The sequence below is a fragment of the Ambystoma mexicanum genome, chromosome 9, assembly GCF_040938575.1.
Source record: "Ambystoma mexicanum isolate Mex_15411 chromosome 9, UKY_AmexF1_1, whole genome shotgun sequence".
In the NCBI taxonomy this organism is placed as follows: Eukaryota; Metazoa; Chordata; class Amphibia; order Caudata; family Ambystomatidae; genus Ambystoma; species Ambystoma mexicanum.
In genome coordinates, this window is record NC_090931.1 from 801,471,947 (window position 1) to 801,494,516 (window position 22,570).

The 22,570-nt window shown below is 45.1% G+C and overlaps 1 protein-coding gene across 4 annotated transcripts in view; it reads right to left on the reverse strand.

Moving 5' to 3' along the window:
* Positions 1–594: 594 nt before the first annotated feature.
* TFPI (tissue factor pathway inhibitor) overlaps positions 595–22,570 on the reverse strand; it is a 337,344-nt gene continuing 315,368 nt past the window's right edge. For all 4 annotated transcript variants that reach the window (XM_069615771.1, XM_069615772.1, XM_069615773.1 and 1 more), the window contains 2 exons: positions 19,949–20,128; positions 595–1,740 (listed from right to left, as the gene is read on the reverse strand). In XM_069615771.1, coding sequence (XP_069471872.1) covers positions 1,661–1,740; positions 19,949–20,128 — 260 coding nt within the window. In that variant the 3' untranslated portion in view covers positions 595–1,660. The remainder of the gene's footprint in view (positions 1,741–19,948; positions 20,129–22,570) is intronic.

Below are 22,570 nucleotides of genomic sequence, written 5' to 3' on the forward strand. Positions count from 1 at the left end.
GAGTTTGGGGGTAGCCATGCCCTTATTATGGGCATGGCTACCTACAAACTCGTAATGAGGCCCACTGAGTCTTAAGGAAGGCTGCAGTTTTCAAACGGTGTTGTCATTGGTGTGCCAAGAAACAAATGACTGAGGTATGCAATATAGAAATAGTTACTGTAAAGCAACAATGTAGCTAGTTAAAATCACGAGTGATACTTTTTTAAACTGGGAATTATATCAATTTTAAAGACTGACTATTTTGAAATATTTAGAGACTGGCACTTTTTAGAGGTTAGTCACTATAAGATTAAATTAGTTAACCAGGATCTATCTCTCTCACACAAATGCATGCACATATGCATACACACACACAGACACACTCTCTCTCTCACACTCACACACACACTCACACTGGTTAAATGGTAAATGGTGGATTTGAGAACAGTCTTCAAATTCGCCACTTGAATACACTGTTTCCCAGCTCTTGCCATACAGAAAAGTGTAATTATTTGTGAAAGTTTGACTTGCGTGCACTAAACTAATACCATGTTTTGTAGACCTGACATGAAAAGAAGACAAATCACACAATAAACCAACAAGACAATAATACAATAACTTGCATAATCTGTATGATTGTACCTTTATTTTTCTCCATCATGAATGGAAGTCTACAGGTGCCATAATACTTATGGTCATAGTTTGCCACTGGCTTGCAGATTGGTGTTAATTATGTGAAGATTAACAATGCGAAATTCTAGAAACAAAAAGCATACTTTTTGTGTCAAATAAACTTCTCTGATGCCTGTGACATTTAGTTGACTCACTCCTGTCTAGCAAGATACTGAACCACCTAATGTATTCTATAAGGATATTGCAAGTCACTCACCGCTGAGCTTGAGAACCGTACAAAGGCACTCTTCGGCCCGCTTGCCTCTATATGTTCACGAAACTCCACTCCCCCTGGGATTTGCAATATCCTTATCATTCACGATAGAGGGAATTTTGTACCATGTATTCATGCAGCGATTTCAAAGCACTGTACCACATAAAGGTGGGTGCTATCAATTGGTTAGCTGCTGATCTCAGAACTGTGGGTCTGTGGTGCGAGGGTGGCCAGGTAAAGGAGTGGTTAGCCAGGAGGATGTTGGGGCTGCACATTCAGAACCGCCTTCACAATTGTATATAGACAAGTCCCTTATTCATCTCCCTAGTGATCATTCCTATTGAACATCTCAGTGTGGTTTCAGCCGTTACTGGTTTGCGGGAGAGGGATCTTGCGCAGATGGCCTGGAGTAGCTTCACACGAGCGAGCACAGTAATGTGTCTGAGGGCAAATTCTGCCTTTGACCTGCATAGTGTGTTCAGCACGAGGCGAGGTTTCATTTGGAAATATGCAATGCGAAGTGATCAAAGACTTAGGGAAAAAAAAATTCACATGCCGGGTAGGAAGTCAGTCAATAGTACAGTGTAAACAACTAAACCGTAACTGCCACGTTTATAATCAAAGGAATTTTCAAGAAGCACAAAATGAGGAAACGTGTTAAAGAAACACAAAGTAGAAAGCATATCTTGTTATTAATTTAACTGGTTGCTTAAAATATGACATTTGTCAGTTCCTAGAATACTGCAGAGGTCGTAGTTGGCCCCTTGATCCAGGGTCCTTCTCTAGCCGCATCACTCAAGACAACTCAACAATGATTTTATCAGACGTTGCTTTCAATGATTCCTTCTTTTTTTTCCTCCTGATTTTCACTGAATCTAAGGGAAAAAGAAACAAAAAAGAACAGTTTAAAAGATCATTCTTTGAAAGCGAAACATTATAGCTTCTCAATGTGTTTTCTGACAACATCAAGAACAAACGACCACCTCCAATCAATTCAAACTCGTTCATCAGATTGTAAGGATGCCTCGTCCACTGCTCTCAGCTGCCTCACCACCACCACACATTCTCCACTGGAGTACATTATTTGTTAGACGTAATAAACTCTTCTCAACTAATGTATCTACATCTTAAGGCTCTCTCCACCTATCTGTTTGTCAATTCATCATGTTGGGCCTCATTACAGGTTTGGCGGTATTCCAGTGATAACTCTGACTCACTTTTACTGCCACTTTATCTGTCGGAATTACAGCCGGATCACACGTGGTGGTATGGTGGTATTACACACATAGGACTCTGTGGGAATTTCAGTAGAATTACCACCAGTGGTAATTAAACTGATTTTGCCTATTTTTGGAGATAAGGCGACGGAATTACTTCCAGCATTTTTCCTCCACCTCACTGCCAAACCTATATAGTACGGCGGTGCGGTAATGAGGCATTAACAGAGTTACCTCCGTTTTACTGCTGTTTTTTACTGCACCTCTATACTAGTAATGAGGCTGTTTGTCTGTTGCCTCTCTCCATCTGCCCGTGCATCTTGATGTTAATGCGCGAGCCAGTCTACTACCTGACTGCTCGTCCGCCAGCCCACCCACCTGCTTTTTTCCATTGGCCTAGCTATCGATCTCTTGTCTGCTGCAAGAAGATGGGAGGTTGAAGACTGCACCAACCCTTCCTCGATGTGGCCCGCTCTGCTTTCCAATAACCAGCCAGCCTCAAAGGAAGAATGGTAAAATTACAACAAGCTGCAATTACCACTGTCAATGTAAGCATGTCATGCCACAACGAAGGGGCCATTTCGCAAAAAGTACTAGAAGAGGGCTGTGATGAGCAGATTGTGCAGTGCATCCAGAAGGCCACGCACACATACACACAGACACAAAAAGGAGCTGTGTGTTGTGTGAGGGGCCAGGGTACCAGGGCACATGGGGAATACCTTCGAGGCACTCACGGAAGCGCCGTCACCGGTCACCTTCCCCGTCCTCATCCGAGGACTGGGCCCTTCGGCGGGTTGCTTGTCCCAACAAGCATTCCTCTCCTGCGGAATGGGATTAATTTAGTAAGGAGATGATGGCGATTTTTCAGTCGCAGGGCTCCATTCCGTCCGCGCCATCGAAAGTCGTCGGAAGGGAACGTGCTAGAGTCACAGTTTGCATGCCTTCAGGCTCGAGCGGTGAGCGCGATCACTGGGAACCTTCGAAGTCCTGGTCGGACAAGGTGGATCGCTCTAGCCATGCCCGCTCCAGGTCCCGGTACTCGATGCCATTGAGACCGTCGGGGCCTGTGAGGTCGGAGGATTTCTCCGAGGTGCCCCGGAGACCGGTGGAAACCCTGAGGAAGGCTCTGCCCAAGTCCAAACATGTGCCTTTTACTGTGCCCTTATTCCAGTCTCTTGACTATATTTCTGAGGTGGATGAAGGGTCTGATAAAGGTCTGGTTCCTGAGGAGGTTCCTGATGACCTATTATCTGGTCATAGCCAGTTAGAAGACCTGCGTCAGTCTTTGCACAACGCCAGTGGTCTGGACACCTCCCCGGAGGTTGAGTTTGGCAGGCCTGAGCCGGGTATGCATGCTGAATCCTCATAGCGGTGCCTCATGTCGAGGGTGAGGGAGTACTTGAGGTGGTTTCCGCCACCAGGGGATTTTCTGCAGGATGACCTGACAGACATCTTGGACCAAGGTCCACCAACTGACCCGGTACTGCCATTCCATATGGCCTTGCAAAGAAGGGTGGCAGCGGCTTGGACTGGTCCAGAGAGTCCCCCGGCAGTGGGCAAGTCTTTGCCAAAAAAAAACTGTCCTTCCAGAAGCGAGCCCAGCTACTTGACTACGCGCCCCACTCCGGAGAGTTTGGTGGTGCAGGTGGCTACGGCCCCTGCAAAACAGGCGTTGTACCCTACCATCCCTCCTGATAGGGACGACAACCGTTTTGATGGCTGGGCAAAGAAAGTGTTTTCTTGAGGGGGTATGGCTTTACAGGCTGCCAACTCTGTGTGTGCCTTAGCACGTTTCACTCATACTCTGTGGAATTGTGTCTCTTTGGCGGCTGAACATATTCCCGAAGGGGAGGAACGGGATGGCTTTCTTGCTCTTGTTCAGGATGGCAAGGATGCCATGTGTGAATCTGTTCAGTCGGGTCTGGACATGGCAGATTGTGTCAGCCCGTCCATGGTGGCGAGCACCGTAATGCGCAGATTTGCGTGTTTGCGGAAGTCAGGGTTTGCTCCTGATGTGCAAGCCCGGCTTTTCAACATGCCCTTTGATGGTGAACATCTTTTTGGCAGCAAGGCTGATGAGAGCCTTGAGAGGTTGCAGACCTCCAAAGCTGCAGCAAAGTCGTTGAGCGCTGCAGTTCGCCAACCTCTGCCTTTTCGTCCTAGGGGACAGCAATGGAGGGGAGGTTCCTTTCGATACTACTCTTCCTTTGGTAGATCGAGAGGGGCTGCAAGTCAAAAGGGGCCACCGTAGGAGTGCCAGAGGTGGAAAACAAGGTACTCGAGGGGCCAAGGCCGCCCAGGCAGTTGCCTCTCTACCCTCAGGCAACGCTGCAGCCGCTTCAGCTCAGTCATGAGGCCATGTCCCATGGTTCGCTGGTTGGGGGAAGGCTGGCGCAGCATCTTGTAGAATGGCGTGCCGTTACTTCAGATGTGTGGGTTCTGGAGATCATAGCCGACGGCTACTGTCTTCCTTTCCAGCAGAGGCCTCATGACAATCCACCAGGGAATCTCTCTTTGAAGAGTCCGGATCCGCTCCTTGCGCAGGAAATCAAATCCTTGCTGGAGAAAGGCACCATAGAACTGGTGCCTGTAGCAGAGAAGAACAAGGGACAAGGGATGGTATTCCCCTTATTTTTTGATTTTGAAGAAAGACAGGGGATTGAGACCCATCATGGACTTGCGCGGTTTGCACCAGCTCCTCAGGAAGGAAAAGTTCAAGATGGTTACTCTCTCTCAAGTCCTCCAGGCCCTTTAACTTCAGGACTGGTTGGTGTCTCTCGACCTCAAAGACGCTTATTTTCATGTGCCGATTCATCCCAAGCACAAGAAGTTCCTGAGGTTTGTGGTTGGCGATTCACATTTTCAGTTTCGGGTCCTGCCGTTCAGATTGACCTCTGCCCCGAGGGTCTTCACCAAGCTCATGGTGGTGGTGGCAGCGTATCTCAGGAAAGGGGGGATTCATGTCTATCCCTACCTGGACGATTGGTTGATCAGGGCGCACTCTCCCGAGCAAGTCCTGGATCATCTGTCAGTCACCTGCCACTCCCTTCACAAGCTGGGCTTCTCCTTCAACTTAAAGAAGTCCCACTTGACGCCAACCCAGCGGCTCCAGTACATCGGAGCAGTGCTCAACACATCCCTGGGGCAGTGTTTCCCTCCCCAGGTGAGGACTCATCACCTTCTGTAGATGGTGCACAAGTTTCAACATGCCCAGAGTCTCCCGGCGTTCGAGTTCTTGAGGTTGCTCGGCATCATGGCATCCTGCATTCTTCTGGTGCCAGAGGCCAGGTTGCGGATGAGATCTCTGCAATGGGCTCTCAAGCTCCAGTGGTCGCAGTCCTCCGGCAGGATGTCGACCCCGTTCAGGTGCCGCCCTCTGCCGCCCAGAATCTTCTGTGGTGGCCCGTCGAAGGCAATCTGATGAAGGGGGCTCCATTTTGGCTTCCCTGGCCGGAGGTAACGATCGTGACGGACAAGTCCCTCACAGGATGGGGATCTCATGCCAACAAGTTCACAGTCAGCGGTTGCTGGTCTCCATCGGAGTCCAGACTCCATATCAATCTGTTGGAACTGAGGGCCATCAGGCTAGTCCTGAAGGCTTTTGTGCCTTCTGTGCGAGGGAAGAATGTCCTGATCCTGACGGACAACACAGTGGCCATGCACTACCTCAACATAAAGGGGGGTGCAGGGTCTCTCCCTCTGTGCAGAGAGGCGATGCAGCTCTGGTTCTGGGCCATCCAGCAGGAAATTTCGATCTCGGCAGTTCATCTGGCCGGAGACGAAAAAGCGGCGGCTGACACTCTGAGCAGGCAGAGCACAGTCTCTCACGAGTAGGAGCTGGCTCAGGAGATTCTCCTGGAGATCTTTGCCCTTTGGGGGACCCCACAAGTGGATCTCTTCGCCACCAGTGTCAACCGGAAGTGCGAAAGATTCTGCTCGCGGGAATTTACTTCAAGAGGAGCCTTAGGGATGCGTTCGTAGTGGAGTGGTCCTTCCCACTGCTGTACGTGTTTCCTCCAGTACCTGCCACTCCGCAAGTGCTACGGATGTTACGGAGGTTCGGTTCCCGGATGATCCTCATTGCTCTGGCATGGGCCAGGAGAACGTGGTACCCGGATCTTCTCGACATGTCCATCTGCCCTCCACGCCATCTTCCCTACCGAGACGATCTGCTCTCACAGGAGGGGGGTCAGGTTCTCCATCCAGAGGTCAAGTCCCTCAACCTTTATGCTTGGCTTCTGAAAGGTTGAGGTATAAGCATTGGGACCTCCCTGAAGACGTGATGGAGGTGTTGCTTTTGGCCAGAAGGCCCGCAACAAAGTCCCTGTACCGTTGCCGTTGGAGAAAGTTCTGCAACTGGTGCAGGGTTAAGAATGTGGATCCTTTTTCATGTGCCATTCCTGTGGTTCTGTTTTTGTTGTTTTCTTTAGCCCACAAGGGCCTGCAAGTGGGTACCATTAAAGGTTACCTGGCGGCGCTGTCCATATTTAAGCACTCGTCTGAGGAGTATTCTTATTTTACGATTCCTTTGATTTCTCAGTTTCTGAAAGGGCTCACTAATGTGTTCCCACGTCACCTTTCCAGGTGCCCGGTTGGGATTTGAACCTGGTTCTAAAATTCCTAATGGGAGCTCCTTTTGAGCCTCATTCTTGTCCTTTGAGACTGCTAACCTTGAAAACTGTATTTTTAGTTGTGGTTACTTCCGCTCGCAGAGTGAGTGAGTTGCAGGCACTTTCTGTTAAGCCACCCTTCACGGTGTTTCATAAGGACAGGGTTGTCCTTAGGGTTCGTCCTTCCTTTCTTCCGAAAGTTGTGTTGGAATTTCATTTAAGCCAGAAGGTCATTCTTCTGGCGTTCTATCCTCCACCGCATCCTGGTGGTAAGGAAGAGGACAGGCTCCATAGGTTGGATCCTAGGAGAGCTTTAAGTTTCTACATTTCACGCATGCCCCGGGTCAGAGTGGACGATCAGCTCTACGCAAACTATGCAAAGGAAAATTACCTATTGATCAACTCAGAGAAGTCAAAGATAATGGTTTTTAGGAGGTCGGGAAGTAAACTTCAAGTGGGCCCTGGGAGAACATATAATCCCAGTAGTCACAGAGGTGATGAGCTTGGGCTTTGTCCTGCACGCCTCTCCATCCTGCACCAAAATTGAAATGGACTTCACTGGGAAGATCATACAATTAACAGCACAAATGCGTAAGATTCTGGCTCCATTCTACAAGTTCTCCATACTACCCATTGTTAGGTTCTACATTGGCAAAGTTGTTCTGATACTCCTTTGGAAACTAGATTGGTTGAGAATGGAGGGCCAAATATGGAAAGGGTGCTGGGCCTCCGACAAAGCTTGCCAATGACAAGTCTCAGATATGAGTTGGGGCTACAGTCCCTACGATCACACACTGAATGGAAGTTGACCACTCTCCTCAGATTGATATTGACCCCTGAAAACAATTCATTGTATGAGGACATGGGTGTGCACTTGAAACAGTGTTCATCACTGTTCCTCTCAAAATTGAAAACTGTAGTAGGGGGTTTCCTAATAGCGTGCGAAAGCGACATTGAGACTCTCGTGACCAATCCACTGAAGATGAAGGAAGCCTTGAAACAAGCAGATTGGATTGTGACAATCGACAGTATGCGTAAACTGATTGTGGCTAAATCTCTTTCCCCTTATGGCAAAAAGTGGGTTATTTGCCCAGGTACTTGAGGCACTCCCCAAGTTGGAGGTTGAGGCATGCCTTTTTAAGAGTTCGACTGAACCTTCTCCAAACAGGGGAGGTACTTTTTTACTGGGATAAAGATCAGGAACTCCAAAAGTTTTGCCCACATTGTGAGATTCCCACCCCTCATATTATTAGACATATCTTAATCGAATGTAGGGATACCTGGGATTTGAGGATGATATTCTTGGGCCAATTTGCAGAAAGGGAAGAATGGTTGTCATCCGAAATGTTTTGAGAGAGGCTAACAAATGGCCATGAGACTGTTAATGACCCATGCCATCCAATTCCTCCAGGCATATGGTCTTTTAAAGATCTAAAGCATGGAGGGCACCTCTCTGGAGCATTCACTTACTCCCAAATCCTACTGATTGCGTTGCAACTCTGCTTCCTTTTTCATTTTAGGAAAATTTGATCTTAAACATTTTGTATTATTCTAACTGTGCTTCTTTTAAATTGGACTATTGTAGAGGATGAGTTTTGTATTTGTGAAATGTTGATGAGCGCTGAGACGCAATAAAAATAAATAAATACATTTTAATCTATTAAGCGCCTATCGCCAAAAGCACTGTTACAAAATATTAGAAAAATGGTACAATGTACTTGATAATGCAAAAAACTGTAAAAATAGAAGGAAAGGGAGAGAAACGGAACATCACTAAGTAGGAAGAAGGGAGAGAAGATGAGCTTTCAGGTTAGATTGAAAAATACAAAGAGGTGAAGGACAGCAGATAGATGGAGGGAGAGAATTCCAGTGTTTAGGGGCTAAGCGGGCAAAAGATCAGAAACGGGAAGAAGCACCGCAGGATATGGGGACAGTGAGAAGAAGCAGATTCTGTGATTGGAGAGTCCAAGAGGGAGAATGGAACGAGACTTGTGAAGAAAGATAAGGAGGAGTCAAGGCGTGAGTACATTTAAAAACAGTACAACAAAAATGGTAGAGAAGACGTGACTCAAAGGGAAACAGTGAAATTGACAGTAAAGAAGATGCGAAAAATTAAAGAGAAGTGAAGACAAACTGAAGAATTATAAACAGATCAGAGAGGAAGAAGATGTGAGGCAGGAAGTCCAAGAAGAAGAGAAGAGCAGTAGTCAATACAAGAAAAGACCAGGCAGAACAGAAGAAGTTCAGTAGCATGAAATCAGAGATAGGAGTGAGAACAACAGATGTTAAAAAGGGCATAGCGGCATTAGCGAGCAATAGAAGAGATATGCAGTTTAAAGAAAAGCGAGGGATCAAAAATAACCCCCAATTGTGTGGAGAAGAGAATTAGGGCATAGAGGTAGAAGGAAAAAAGAGAGACGGAGGAGGGAGAGTAGACAGAATAGTTGAAGTCAGAAAAAACAGAACCTCAGTCTTCGAAGGATTGAGGTGGAGAAAATGAGAAGACATCAAGTTTTGGACAGCATAAAGACAAGTTGATACAGCGGAGTGCAGAATAAAGTCAAAGGAAGAAAAAGAAAGAAAGATTTGTGTATCATCTGTGTACAGATCAAAGGGAAAATGAAATGAAGAAATAAGAGCATAGAGTGGGTCAGTGTAAGAGAGAAATGGAGAGGGCCAAGTACAGAACCTTGAGGGACACCGTAGAGAAGAGAAAGTGAGGAAGTGAGGAAGAGGTGTGTCCGGCCCAAGTTAGAGAATAGGACCACTGCAAAGGATAGGAGTGAAACCATTCAAGGACAGACCCAGTAATAACCAACTAAGAAAGTGAGGAAATAAGTACCAAATGCTGCAGGTAGATCGAGAAGAATAAGTATAGAGGAGAGCTTAGAATGATGAGCAGAGAGAAGACAATGCAGTCTCAGTAGAATGAGAAGGACGGAATCCAGACTGAAGCAGTGGTAGAAGAGAATTCAAATTTAGGAAACTAGCAACCTGGGCATATGCAGCCCGCTCAAGAATTTTAGAAAGAAAGGGAAGAAGTGAAATTGGGGGAAATTTTGCTGGAGTGGAAGGGTCAAAAGTTTTTTTTAGACTAGGGAGAATAAGAGCATGCTTAAAGGTAGCACGGAAATATGAGTTTGAAGGGGAACAATTAATGGTCCCATGTAATAAAGTCGCCATAATAAATCCAGCGGTAAAAAATGCTGAATTATTTTCATTTAAAAAAAAAGAAATTTCACATATATATATATATATATATATATATATATATATATATATATATATATATATATATATATATATATATATCGGGGAGATCGGCTGCAGGCCCGTTCAACACTCCCCATAACATAAATACTTACCATAACCCACCCCCACACATATACGTGAAATAAGTGAATTTTTTTAAATATCTGCTTTTTTTACCGCAGGTTAATCTCTGCAACTTTATTACTGGATACCGAATTAATGATTGAAGTAAGATAAGGAAGAAGATGGGATAGACATATAGATATATGTATATGGAATGAGAGAAGAGGATCAGAAGGAGATGCTGTTGGATGAGCACGGGTGAGAAGGGCAGAAGTATCAGAATCAGTAAGAGGAGAAAATGAGGATACAGAGTATGAAAGTGAACTGGAAGAAGAGGAAGGATTGCGAGAAGAAGCAAAAGCAGAATGAACATTAGCAACTGTAGAAGTGAAGTAACTAGCAAGGTCAGAGGAAGAAAGATGAAAGGAGGGACGGGTCAGGGGATTTAGGAGACAGGATGTTGTGGAGAAGTTGGAAATGACGACGAGGGTGGTGAGAAAGAGAAAAAGTAAGATCTGAAAGCTCGATTTCTTTGCAGCAAGTAAGGCACAGTCAAAAGAAGAGTGTAAAGATGAAAGTGCAGCCAGATCAGATGCTGATCTAGATTTTTTCCAGTGCTGTTCAGCTTTACGCAGACGGCAGCGGAGGGAAATACAATCAGAAGTAAGCCAAGGCTGAGGAGTTTTACGAGAGGAAGTAAAAGAATAATGAGGGGAGACAGAATCAAGTACAGGCAACAAAGTAGAATGGCGAGTACTAGCAGCCACGTAAGGAGACAAAGAAGGGAAAGTAGGCATAGATGGAAGAGAAGAGAGTAGAGAAGAGAGAAAACATACAGAGTCAAAGGAACAGGGATTACGACGAGTAAAAGTAGGTGAAGAAAGAGGAGTAGTAGAAAGGGTAAGGGGAGAGGGAGAAAAAAGGAAAGTAAAAGGGGATCAGAGGCATAGAAGGGACAAGAAGACACAGACATGGCTGAAGGCACTGAGGAAAAGATTAGGTCAAGAGAAGATCCAGACTGATGGGAGGGCAAGGTTGGGAACAACTGAAGATAAAAGGAATCAGTAAATGAGATCAACTGAGAGCAGGAAGGATTAGGAGAAGGGAGATTAAAGTCACCCAAAGGGAAAAAAGGTGACGAAGAAGGAAGAAGAAAGTATAGAAGGAGATCAAGATGGTCCAGAAAATCACTGGTTGGACCCAGGGGACAATACACAACAAGAGGCTAGACCGGAAAAGGGGCCTGAGAAGGAAGAAAAATGATATTCAAGAGAGTTAAAGGTTGGAAGGCCAGAAAAAAATGGTAAAACAGTCCAGGAGGAATTCTAGAGAACCACAGTACCTCCCGCTGAGTCTGAGAGGGCGAGGACTATGAGGGAATAGGGTAGAAACAAATGAAGCTAGTATAAAAGAGTTGTCAGGGGTAATCCAAGTTTCATAAAGACAAAGGAAGTGAAAATTAGAACAGAAAAACAGATCAAGAATAGAATGAGACTTATTGCAGACTGAACGGGCATTGAGAATACTGAAGTGAAAAACAGACAAGGCATCTGTAGAAATTGGAGGGGAATTGTGCGGCGCAAAACCTTCCCCCTACCGACCTACATCGTATGGATACGGCGGGCTCAGCATTCTTGCCGTTGTGTGACTGAGGGCACCACTTTGTCCTTGGCTCCCGCAGCCACTGGAGGAACTCCACTATTGCTGCACAGTTTTCTGCAATCTGCGTTCCCAAGGGAGTTCCCAGGCATATGGCGTGCCCATGGGGAGGCAGGTCACTGTAGCTGGCCTCTCTGCCTGGTACCACCAACTGGGTCACTCTCACACCACCTCCTCTGAACCACTGGCTCGTTCTATCCCTCTCTGTGCTGCCCAGCCCCAGTGGGCACTCCCAGTCCAGTGCCTCTGCTCACTCACGGATTGTGTTACAGCACCTGGCTGCTCACAGAGGCTCCATCTGTGGCCTCCCACTGCCGCAGTCCGTCGCGGCTTTTGTTTGCTGGCCCAACAGCACTCCGGATCCCCGCAGGAGTCCCCCGGGTTAAGGTGCGCCCCTGGGGAGCAGTCCCACCACTTCCGCCTTATCTGCATGATTAGGCCCAACAGAGCGCTCTCTCACCACAGGCTCGCCGAGCGTCTGTGCATACCACAAAGCCTCTTTCTCAGCCACTTCACCCAGAGCTCTCATTTGCCGGCTTAACAAAAATCTAGATTGCCATTCAATCCCCACTTCGTTCCCAGTCGGCCACACAGCTGGTTTCCCACATTCATCGGTGTGGACAATGTGTGGATCTGCTGTATCCTCTCTTGAATCCAGAAGGCACGGAAGCCGACAATTATGCGGCCATCTTTCTCTGCACCCCCTGGTGGTCTGCCCCGGTCATTTTTTTTAGCCTGGTATTTGCTTCATCTTAAATGTGAATTCTAGAAGTTTAGTAGCAATTCTGGCAAACCTTGGTGTGAATCATTTCATTCCACTTGGTCTTAACATATGAATGAGAGGCTTCTGATCAGTGCATATCTCCAATGTTCTTCAACAAATGTACGGGCAGAAATAAGCAGCTGTCCATGTGCACGCTAGCATCTCCTTTCTGAGGCTGCTGGTGCTGCACTTTGAGTGTCTTTTACTTTAAGTCATCACTGCAGCCAGGCCGGTTTGAGACCTTGGGCTTCCACTTCGGCTCATTTGTTGACCCCAAAAGCTTCTTGTGCTTCAGGTGTCCACTTTAACTCCCTTCCTACTTTTGTTCTTTCCTCATTAGTTTCGTTCTTGAGAAGAAGTTTTGGATGAACTTAAAATAGTATTCTACTAGCCCTAGGCACAATCGTAGTTGATCTTTGTCTGGTGGGCTAGGAGCCTCAGTGATTGCTGCTCCGAGGTTCCATGTGGGACTTACTTCTTCGCTGTATATTGTGTATGTCAGGTTTTCTTCTTCTCTTACGCTGAACGGGCAATTTTCTTTTCAGAACCTCTGGGTGGAAGTTTCAAGCGTGGTCTTTGTTGCTTTGCAAGTTTAACACGCCATTTCTATGTTTGCCAGAGCAGCGATTCAAAGGGCCTGATTCTGAGTTTATGCCAAATGTAGTGTGGAAAGTTGATATTCTCCCCTCCAGTATCCAGCACCACCATTATGAGGTGGGTGGAAATATTAGAGGGCAAATGTTGTGCTTTCCCTAAGCATAAACTGATTAAATCTATCATTTAGATAGTGTTTACGTACCAGTGGCACTGTGAGCATTTCCTAAAAGAATGCTCCTTATGAAAGGAAAAAGAGTCCCCTTTTTAACTGCTAAATCAGTGCTTTTGAAAGTAGAAGCACCTACCCTGCATTTCTCATGGTCACTAAGGCTGTTGTCAAGCAGTAAATCAGGAAAATGCTAAAGTCATAGCTTTGATGCCAGACCACCACTTTACCAGAATAAAGTGCTTTTAAGGAAAAGGATTCATTCAATAAAGTGCTTTTAAGGAAAAGGATTCATTCTTCATAGATGAACACTTTCCTATTTTTGCGTGCACCTCAGAATCGGGCCCAAAGCTGCTTGCATGCGAAGTGAGTATATCTCACTCGCCTTTCTAATGCACAAGCACATTAGAGGAAATCGGGATGTTGTTTACAGAGGGAAACGGATTAGGTATAGCATCCATTTAAACACAACCAAATTGAGTGGAGCAGGAAAGAGGGTATCATGAGGGGATCCATCTTATTTAAAGAATGGACTGGAAATACAGATGTGTGGAGGGGGCAGACGAGGGAGCAGATCTCGAAGTCGGTCCAGGTGTTCACCACATTATACACCACCACAGCAGTGTTCCAAAAAATAAAAATAGCCATTTGAGGGGTGTGGTAGAGTCCAGGAAAGATGTTGGTCTGGAAGGAGGGTTTCGGAAGGGAGCAGGTCTATCAGAGCACTTAACATGTGAAATGCCCTTATGCAATGTCATCTTTTCGAGCAGTCCACATGCAAAGCAGTAGGTCATAAGCATAAGGGCATGTCACACTTTGAATGCTTTGGTCGACCAGCATTAGTGCGGATGAGTTCTTCTGTTGTGAAATATTACAGCATGTCCCCGGGAACACTCCACTTGCCATGACCAAAACTTATATCCAACTTCGGCATAGTTATGCCCATCACACCCCAATTTTGATATGTTTACACCAATTTCTTTACGCGTTACTACGGACCAATGTTGATTGATTTTTAATATATTTAAAAACAAACATAATTAACTATCTTATGACTTGTCATTTGAAATTATTAGCAAAAAGTGCACACTGGTTTGCATCACATAAACTTCATAGTCACACGGTAAATGGAACTGTATGCAAGTAGCCCATGCTCAGTGATTATGGCCATAGCAAGACTGCAGTTCTTCACGTTATGGAATGTAAATGTCAAGGTCTTGGGCTCAAATGGTGCCGCAAACATGGCAGTGACCACCACATACTTCAGGGATGCATGCTTTGACTTACATGCAGCAATCTAACGTGTAGAGAGAATAAAACACTGGGCCCATACCAAGGTGCCAGCGATCAGTGAATCTGGAACACATGCCACGGGGACCTTCTGTTGATAATGAACACTTATGTCTCCTACACTATATCAATTTATAGCATGATTAACTTTTGATTACTTAGAATTGATGCAAACGCTTTGCTCATATTACAGCGATTCACTCTGTTCCTTTTCCAGAACAGTATTTTAACCACCATGTCAGCCTTTACTAATTTCGGCCATCTTGAGTAATATGTTCTTTGGTTCCATATCATTTCATCGTGGGATGTTTTTCCGCAGGGCTTTTTACCACGATTTGTTTACGAAAAAGCCCATCACATTTTTTTTTCATTATTTTTGGGGAGTTCCCTCCCAACCCCCCATTTTCTTTAATTTGTATTTATTCCCAAACACCCACACCCCATATATATAATTTACTAACCCCCCTAAAAAATTCAATGGGTTTTTCCGAAAATAGAAAAAGTGGCATAAAAACCCGCGAAAAAACATCCCGCGATGAAAGGACATCGTACCTGTTCTTTTTACCTCTTCAGTTGAAGATGTTTTGCTTCAGGTTTCATCACTCAAAAAAACACCAAGTTAACTGGACCAAAAGTAACAACAAACATTTTCTGCGAAAATGGCAAAATCTGCCATGGTTCATAGAGCCCTCCCTCCGATGTTGAGTTGGTTTTTGTTCTATGTGAGAGCTTCCACATGGATCTACTTGATGACTTTTAATATGAGTTTGAGATTTGGATATGGAAGCTGGAACTACAGACCTGCCTGATTCATGGACAACACCTATGGCCTCATTACAGGTCGGATGGAATTTTTGGTGGATTCCCACTGGTGGTAATTACAATTCGCGCCAGTTTTTTAATCCGTAAAATCTTTCCCATTTACAGCAATACAAGTATATCAGTGGTGATAGAAGTGGATTTTCTGAAAGACCGCTGGCCGTGCCTCTAAAAATCCACTTGAAATATTTAGCATTTACTTTTTCTATCCAGTTCCACCTTCATTTTGAGAGTGGACATAGACTGTGAATAGTAGTGGTTTTTTTAAAGCTGAACTATAGGGTCAGTCTCTTCCCTGTCGCCTCACCCTAGATAAGTGGCACATCTCCGACATCTAGGGCAAGTACATACTCGAAGGGACAGTTTGTTTGGTTGGAGGGTGGGTGATTATTTTACACTGCTTAAATAACTGTAGACCTGTCCTGTACAATTATGTGTAAAAAAACGTAGGGATTGTGTACTGGTTCCTATAACCCACTCCCAGTCCCCTTTGTGTCTATAGTAATGGTTCATGCCACAACAGTAAAATAAATTTAATACAGAAAAAAGTAAATCCTTACCCTTTCATAAATTACATGAGAAAGGTAGTGAGAAGATCAGAGATGCCCACATTTTTACCCCCTTCCAATGTCTCTATAAAAACCGTTGGCATCCTGTATTCAAAGGAAGCATTTGCACGCCCCTTCTGTATAGAAAACGACCTTTTGTAAAACTTCAGAAAACTTTTGACTCCACCTCTTGGGTGGCCTAAAAGATTATGGATTTTCAAGGGGGTATTTCAAATTGTATAGAGTGATGTTTATACAGGTGTGTTTCCTGGTGATAGTTGCTACCCTACCTGTAATGTGGTGGGTGCCAGAACAGGCCGCATTTTGCAAATACTGGCTGTTTCAGTGCTTCCGCTGAAGCTGTAATGCAGCTCAGAGTATGTTAATAAGGGGATTTCTTCAAAAAACGCTTGACACTTTTGCACCAATAATAAAGGCATGCAATTTGCATGACCAGCTAACTACATGCCAACTTGAGTTCTGCTTCCCAAAGGTTACCCATGGGAAAATGAATCTCAAAAACATTTGTGTGACCTCCCATATCACCCTTTACTCACATGTGTAACTGGGTCATTGGTATGACCATTTCAGCGGGTGTTGTGACCCCTCGCAACCTAGGGCAGGTGACCTGTGAGGGTTCAGCCAGAGCTGGTCCTGCCACAGGGGTCTCATGGGAGAGTTGAGAGGGACCCCAGTCCCTAGCTCTTCAGAGGGTCTGAATACATGCAGGGCTATTGGTATCACTGTCCCTATTTCTGTACCTAGAAACATCTGTCTCGGCCAGGTATCTATTTCTGTCATTTTAGAGCACCCCAAGAAGCAATCGGAATCAGAGCAGCTCTAGAACACCGTAATTACAGCAAGCAACATCCCTTGCATCCTCCAGACGAAAGAACCAAATAAAGAAAAACTGTAGCTCCCAGAATGCTCCTGGACACTATAGCCAAGGCCTGATTTGGTTTAACAAACATTTGCTGTTTGTGAAGCCCCCAACTTATTAAGTGGCTTAGAAAGGAGCACCACAACAACATTGGGCTTCACAGATCTCACTACAGGGGAGCAGTAGGGGAAGCAAGCCAAGAACTGGAGCTGGCAAAAGATTGAAGATGAGTCCCAGAAACCCTCCTCAACTCATGTTTGCACAAAAACTCAACAACGCTTGGAGTGAAACAATGGAGATGGAAAAAAGGGCGGGGCTATAAGTCTTCTTAAAGAGTTCCAGGGGAAGTCCCAGCCCCAAGAGCCGTAGCTCAGCTACAGATTGGCCATGGGGAACACCCTGACATAGAGAGCCAATGGGAGCACAAGTGGAGCTCCATAACCGGAAAGGCAGGGGTATAAAAAGCCGCCAGTTTCAGTTTGGGATAAAAGGTGGACCAGGAGGCCATGGGTTGGTGCTGAGCGGTTTGAGGAGCACTTCGAGAGGAATGGTTTGGCCTGTCTGGAAAAAGTGAGGTAAAGTGAAAGAGTTGAGTGAGTGTTAGAAAGTATTGCATGGTTGGGAGAGAGTGAGAGGTGAGGGGGTGAGTGAATAGGAGATGGAGAGAGAGAGAGAGAGAGACAGAGAGAGAGCAGGAGGGAGTATGGAGAGAATATTAAAGGAGAATAGATTTAGTAGGAGGGCTTTTGGAGAGAGAAGCACAAAGAGGTGAGTTTGAAAGTAGGTTATGCAGCGGCGGTGGGTGTGAGAGTGTGTATGTGCACCCACAGAAAAGAGAGTAGAAACAGGTATAGTGGTGGGAGCGAGTAATGTCGGAGAGAGAGAAGACTTAGGAGTTGACAGGCAGAGACCGGAGAGTGGAGAAAGAGAGAGAGCAGCAAGACCAGGGGAAGGACTCTGAAGAGAACTAGATAGAGGAAGAGAGGTAAGATCAGGAAGCAGAGTACAGGGATAGGAGAGACAACAGTTGGATGATGGAGATAGTAGAAAGAGGAGAGAACAGTTAGTCAAAGATGTAGTGTGGAGAGAGAGAAAGTGAGACTTAGAGAAAATGAGAAATGGAACGAAGAAGACACGTGTGAGAAGAAGCAGACTAACCTGTTACCTCCCTTAGGAAGTTCCTGGGGGAGAGTGTGGGAGTAAGGCCACAGCCTTTTGGCTCCTCTTAGGGAAGGAATGGGCCCAGAAAGAAGGGGTGCCCTGGCAGTAATCTACCGATATTTCAAATCATGATGGCTTAATAGGGAAATCCTAGCTACGGTGATAGGAGAGCATTTGGAGGTCGAGCAGGGATACCCCTAGTCTGGTAACCCCCAACTGAGTTGCATATACTTTTTTTTTTAAATAAAATGTTAAAACTTTAGCCACTTTCGTGAGGTTCTTTTACAGAGTGTCACAGACGACTACTCTTCCCCGAACATTCTTAGATAGCAAACCTCTTATTTTGAAGGTTTTGCTGCAGATTGTTGAAGAGAGGCCGACGCTATAGTCAATTCATTGATTGGATCCGCGTTGCACTCAGGGTCATCACAATCGTCGCCAATGTAAATGCAGCCGCTGCGAAAATTGCTTCTTAAATAGAATGTTATCTCCCCCTGATTTCTGCTGCCTTTGTCACCTACATAGTTGCATGGGTAAACAACCACTGTGACATCAGAACGACTTCCAGCCTAATCAATGCTCTACCGCCAGGCAACGTCAGAGGCTGACAGTTGCAAGGTAAAAAAAACAAAGACTATTCCTTGGCGTTGGGAGAAAAACTAACAAGACAGACACATGCATATTTAGCAGGTAGCTGCTGAGAATAGCTCGGTGGATTAATCAGACAGTGGTGTGCTGTACTGACAGGTAACAACAACCTGCTGCCAGAGATAACACGGCTTAGCGGGCCAACAGCCTTTAAAGTGGCAGAGGTGGGCTGAACCAGCAAGGGAAAGGGATCAGGATGCAATGTTTTTTATTTGTGAAAAAATGTTGGTTGCGGGAAGTGCAAGGTTTTTCTTCACCAATGGAAAAAAATACAATAAAAATGGCTCCTATGGAAATAGAAAAGGTGCCATCAAAAGAACCCCTTTCCAGTGTTTATGTTTTATAGCAGTTGGAAGCGGCACAAAAAGGAGGGAACAGCACGTAAGTCAAATTATTTTACTTATATTTAATATTGGATATGGGGCTGGTGAGGCAGCGAGCGGGAGAAGAGGGTGCACCATGGTAGAGCAGCCAACAGCCTGTTCAGAATGCAGGCCTTTAATGTCGGATGCAGCTGTGTTCTGAGCAACCTGATTCGCTGCTCCCACAGTACTGATGTCTGTCTAATGTATGCAGATACTGAATGATATGCTTCTCCTTGCTTTGCTAATGCATTGCATCAGCTGTCATGATGCCATAAGTGAAACTCTTCCCCCTCCAACTAAAGTAGAGCTTCAGTTCAAAGTAATTCTGTCTAGGACTACAAGCAATGAATGTGAATGTCAGTGATCATACGGTGGGACTGTCTATGATAGATCTTCACAAAGTTAAATAGGAAAAGGTTGAACTATGTACAGTCAACGGGGCACACAAGTGAGACATCATATATCATGGCATCAGGAAGAGCCAGAGAGGCTCAATGACTGCCACAAAGTGACATGCAGACAGGGGCCAACAGTGTTACTTAATGGAAAGGAGACACCTAAAGGCACAACTATACAAAGCAAATGATATACTCGAGAGCCGCAATCATGCCGGGTTTTCAGGATAATCACTGATTACGAAGAATACTTCTCATTTAGAGTCAATGAAGGCAAATTCATTTTGTGATACGCTGGAAACAGGTAGCAAATTGCTTTCTCAAGGACCAAAGTGCGGTGGCCCTCCAGAGCAACTCAGGCACCTCTAATGGCTATTTAGCAAAGTGTTTTTCGGCCTGTATACTGTTGCTACCTAACATGATATAGCTATTGGAGGGAAAACAAGTGAGATAGGTATGTATGTAATTCTACTGTATTTGAAGGTGATTAGCAATAGCACGCTCCTATTGATGACTCCCATGACGTAGGTTTATTCACATTAAAAATAATGGACATAAAAAACATTGGCTAACTTAAGACTCTTGTGAAAGCTGTAAAATAAAAGATGGAAACCAGTCATTTTTATTTTTCAACAATATGGTCTTCGTACCTTTTTTGCAGAGCTTCAGACATGACTTTCGAGATGTAAAATTGTTTTCATTTCCGCCACAGCCGCTGTACAGGAAGGGAAGGCATTTCCTCACATAATTGTGGTAATAGAATCTTCTTTCTTTTGCTGCGCAATTGCCGCTGTCTAATGGCTTTAGGCAGGCACTAGGACCACGAAAATCTAGAATATTCAAATGAGACATTAACACTTCATTGGCACAGCACTGAAAGGATCAACTATATATGAGGTGCCTGGAACCCAGTCCTGATCCCCATGTCAATTTCCAATCGCAAAGCAACAGTGTCAAGAACTGGAACACTCAATTTATTCAATTTCTCATGATCAGAATCTCTTCCAAAAACCTCCTTTAAAGAAACAATAAAATAAGAGTGCACACTTATATAAACAAGAAAACCATATTTGTTTTATTTTTAATCATCAATCATAAAAACCTAAAATCCTTTTAATTACATGGAATGTATCATCTGGGCAAGCACATATGCCTTTTCACATAAGTATTCTTGAATTTCATAAGAAATGCTCACTTCTCATATTCCACAACTACTGTTGTGGTTCTTAGAAAGATTTGAAAGAATCATGTCATAATTCCAATAATTTCATTCTCATTTATAAACTGTCAAATCAATATCGACACACCTGTATTTTAGCTAAATGGAAGCTCAATGTCGTCTTGCTCCCCGGATAGCGTGGCCTTCATCAGGACAAATTACTTACAGGATGATTAATGATTTCCCATGCACCCTGGTTTTCATATTCTCCAATGGGCATCAATGCACATCATGAAGGATATGCTGCTAATAAACCCAAAAGAAACTTCCAAGGTGAACGGACAGTAATTAATACTATTCCATGTCTGCAGTGCCTCGCGAGACATCCAGCAGCACGCTGTTCGCGAGCAGTCAATAATTCTTAATGATAGGCATTGATCGCCATTAGAGAATACTGTGATTTTCCTGTACTCGGCGTAATATTGAAGTGGGTCTTCGATACGTCTGTGGGTTATTCTACTCTTCAATCGGTTGGGCCCCGCCAAAAGGCTATGGTAAGAGCATGTTTGGAGAGTAAATGTCATAGTAACTGCGAAAATGTATAATTTATTCATGCTTTACTTACTGCAATTTTATAAAAGAGAACATTGGTTGCCAATCCTTTTTTATTGCAATCACCTGCGTTACAGCAATGAAGGTAGTTCTTAAAATGTTACGTTAACCACTGTGACCCTGTGTGCCCCCCACCCGCCCCATTGCTTCCTCGTGATCCTCTGTGTGTCCCCACTCTCCCCATTGCTCCTCACGATCCTATGGGTGCCCCCCACCCACCCCATTGCCCCTGTGACTCTTTGTGCCACCCACCCACTGCCCCGTGATCCCCTGTGTGCCCTCACCCTCCCCATTGCCTCCTGTGACCCCCTGTGAGCCCCCCACCCACCCCATTATCCCCATGACCATGTGTGCCCCCCACCCACCCCATTGCCCCTCTGTCCCTGCTCCCATCCCCTTGCCCCCTTTGACTGTCTTTTGCCCCCCTCACTCCCCGCTACCTCCTCTCCTCCTTTCCCTATTCCTCGCCCTTTCCCTCCTCCCGTAAATCTCTGGCACTACCTCAATTGCCGTCCGGCATAGTAATCGTAGCCGCCTGTCTTTTGCAGCCACCTGCCCTCTTCTCCTGCTTCCCCTCTCCTGTCTGTTTAAGGCTGGCACTACCTCAATTACTGTCAGGCATAGTCATCGTAGCCGCCTATCCTTTCGCAGTCACCCACCCTCTTCTCCTCCCCCTCCCCCTTTTTTCTTTATGTTCATTAGCACTTACTCTAATAATTTGTCCCTGACCTTTGATAGCAGCTTGTATATCTCCCCCTTCCCTCCTTGTCCTCTCCTTCCTCTCCCCCGCACTTTTCTGAATCTTCATTTGACCTTTTATGATAGTTGCTTGTTTTGTTCTGCGCCCTCTCCTTCACTCCCCCCCTCGTCCCACTCCTCTTGTATACTTATGCACTACATCAATTGTCGCCAGGCATAGTAATGTTACTGCTGGTTATGTCTCATTTTTTCCGTTCCCCTTTTCTCCTTAATTGTTCCTTGCACTTGCACTATCTGAAATGTCGCCAGGCTAATTATGATAGTTATTTTGCACATTCTGAATTGTTTCAAGGACCTGCCAGAATGTAATTGTTTTTCTCCCATGTTCCCTCCCTCCTTGAAGCGCTTTGAAACACGTTGTGTATAGGCGCTATACAAATAAACAATCAATTAAATTCACCAACAATGGACAGTTGCTGTGCGTGGGCTGCTACTCCAAAAAGGTATGGTATTGTACTAATCCTTTTAAGAAAATGAATGATAAATTGCACCCATTTTTCCTTTTCCTTTCCGTGTCAGCCGCTGGGGTTTATATTTGTGTCAAGGGGTAGTTGTTGATCTGTTATGAATAAAGCCACAATCTCTGCTAAGCAGAGAACTGTGGACTATCTCTTTGCAAATGCTGCCAAGTGTAACCTGGGCCGCGAATATATCCTTCATAACAATGAGCCCGGTTTTAAGCAATATTTAGATGAAACCATACCCCCATTCGAGAGATCCCTGTATATGCGCTTGAGATTGG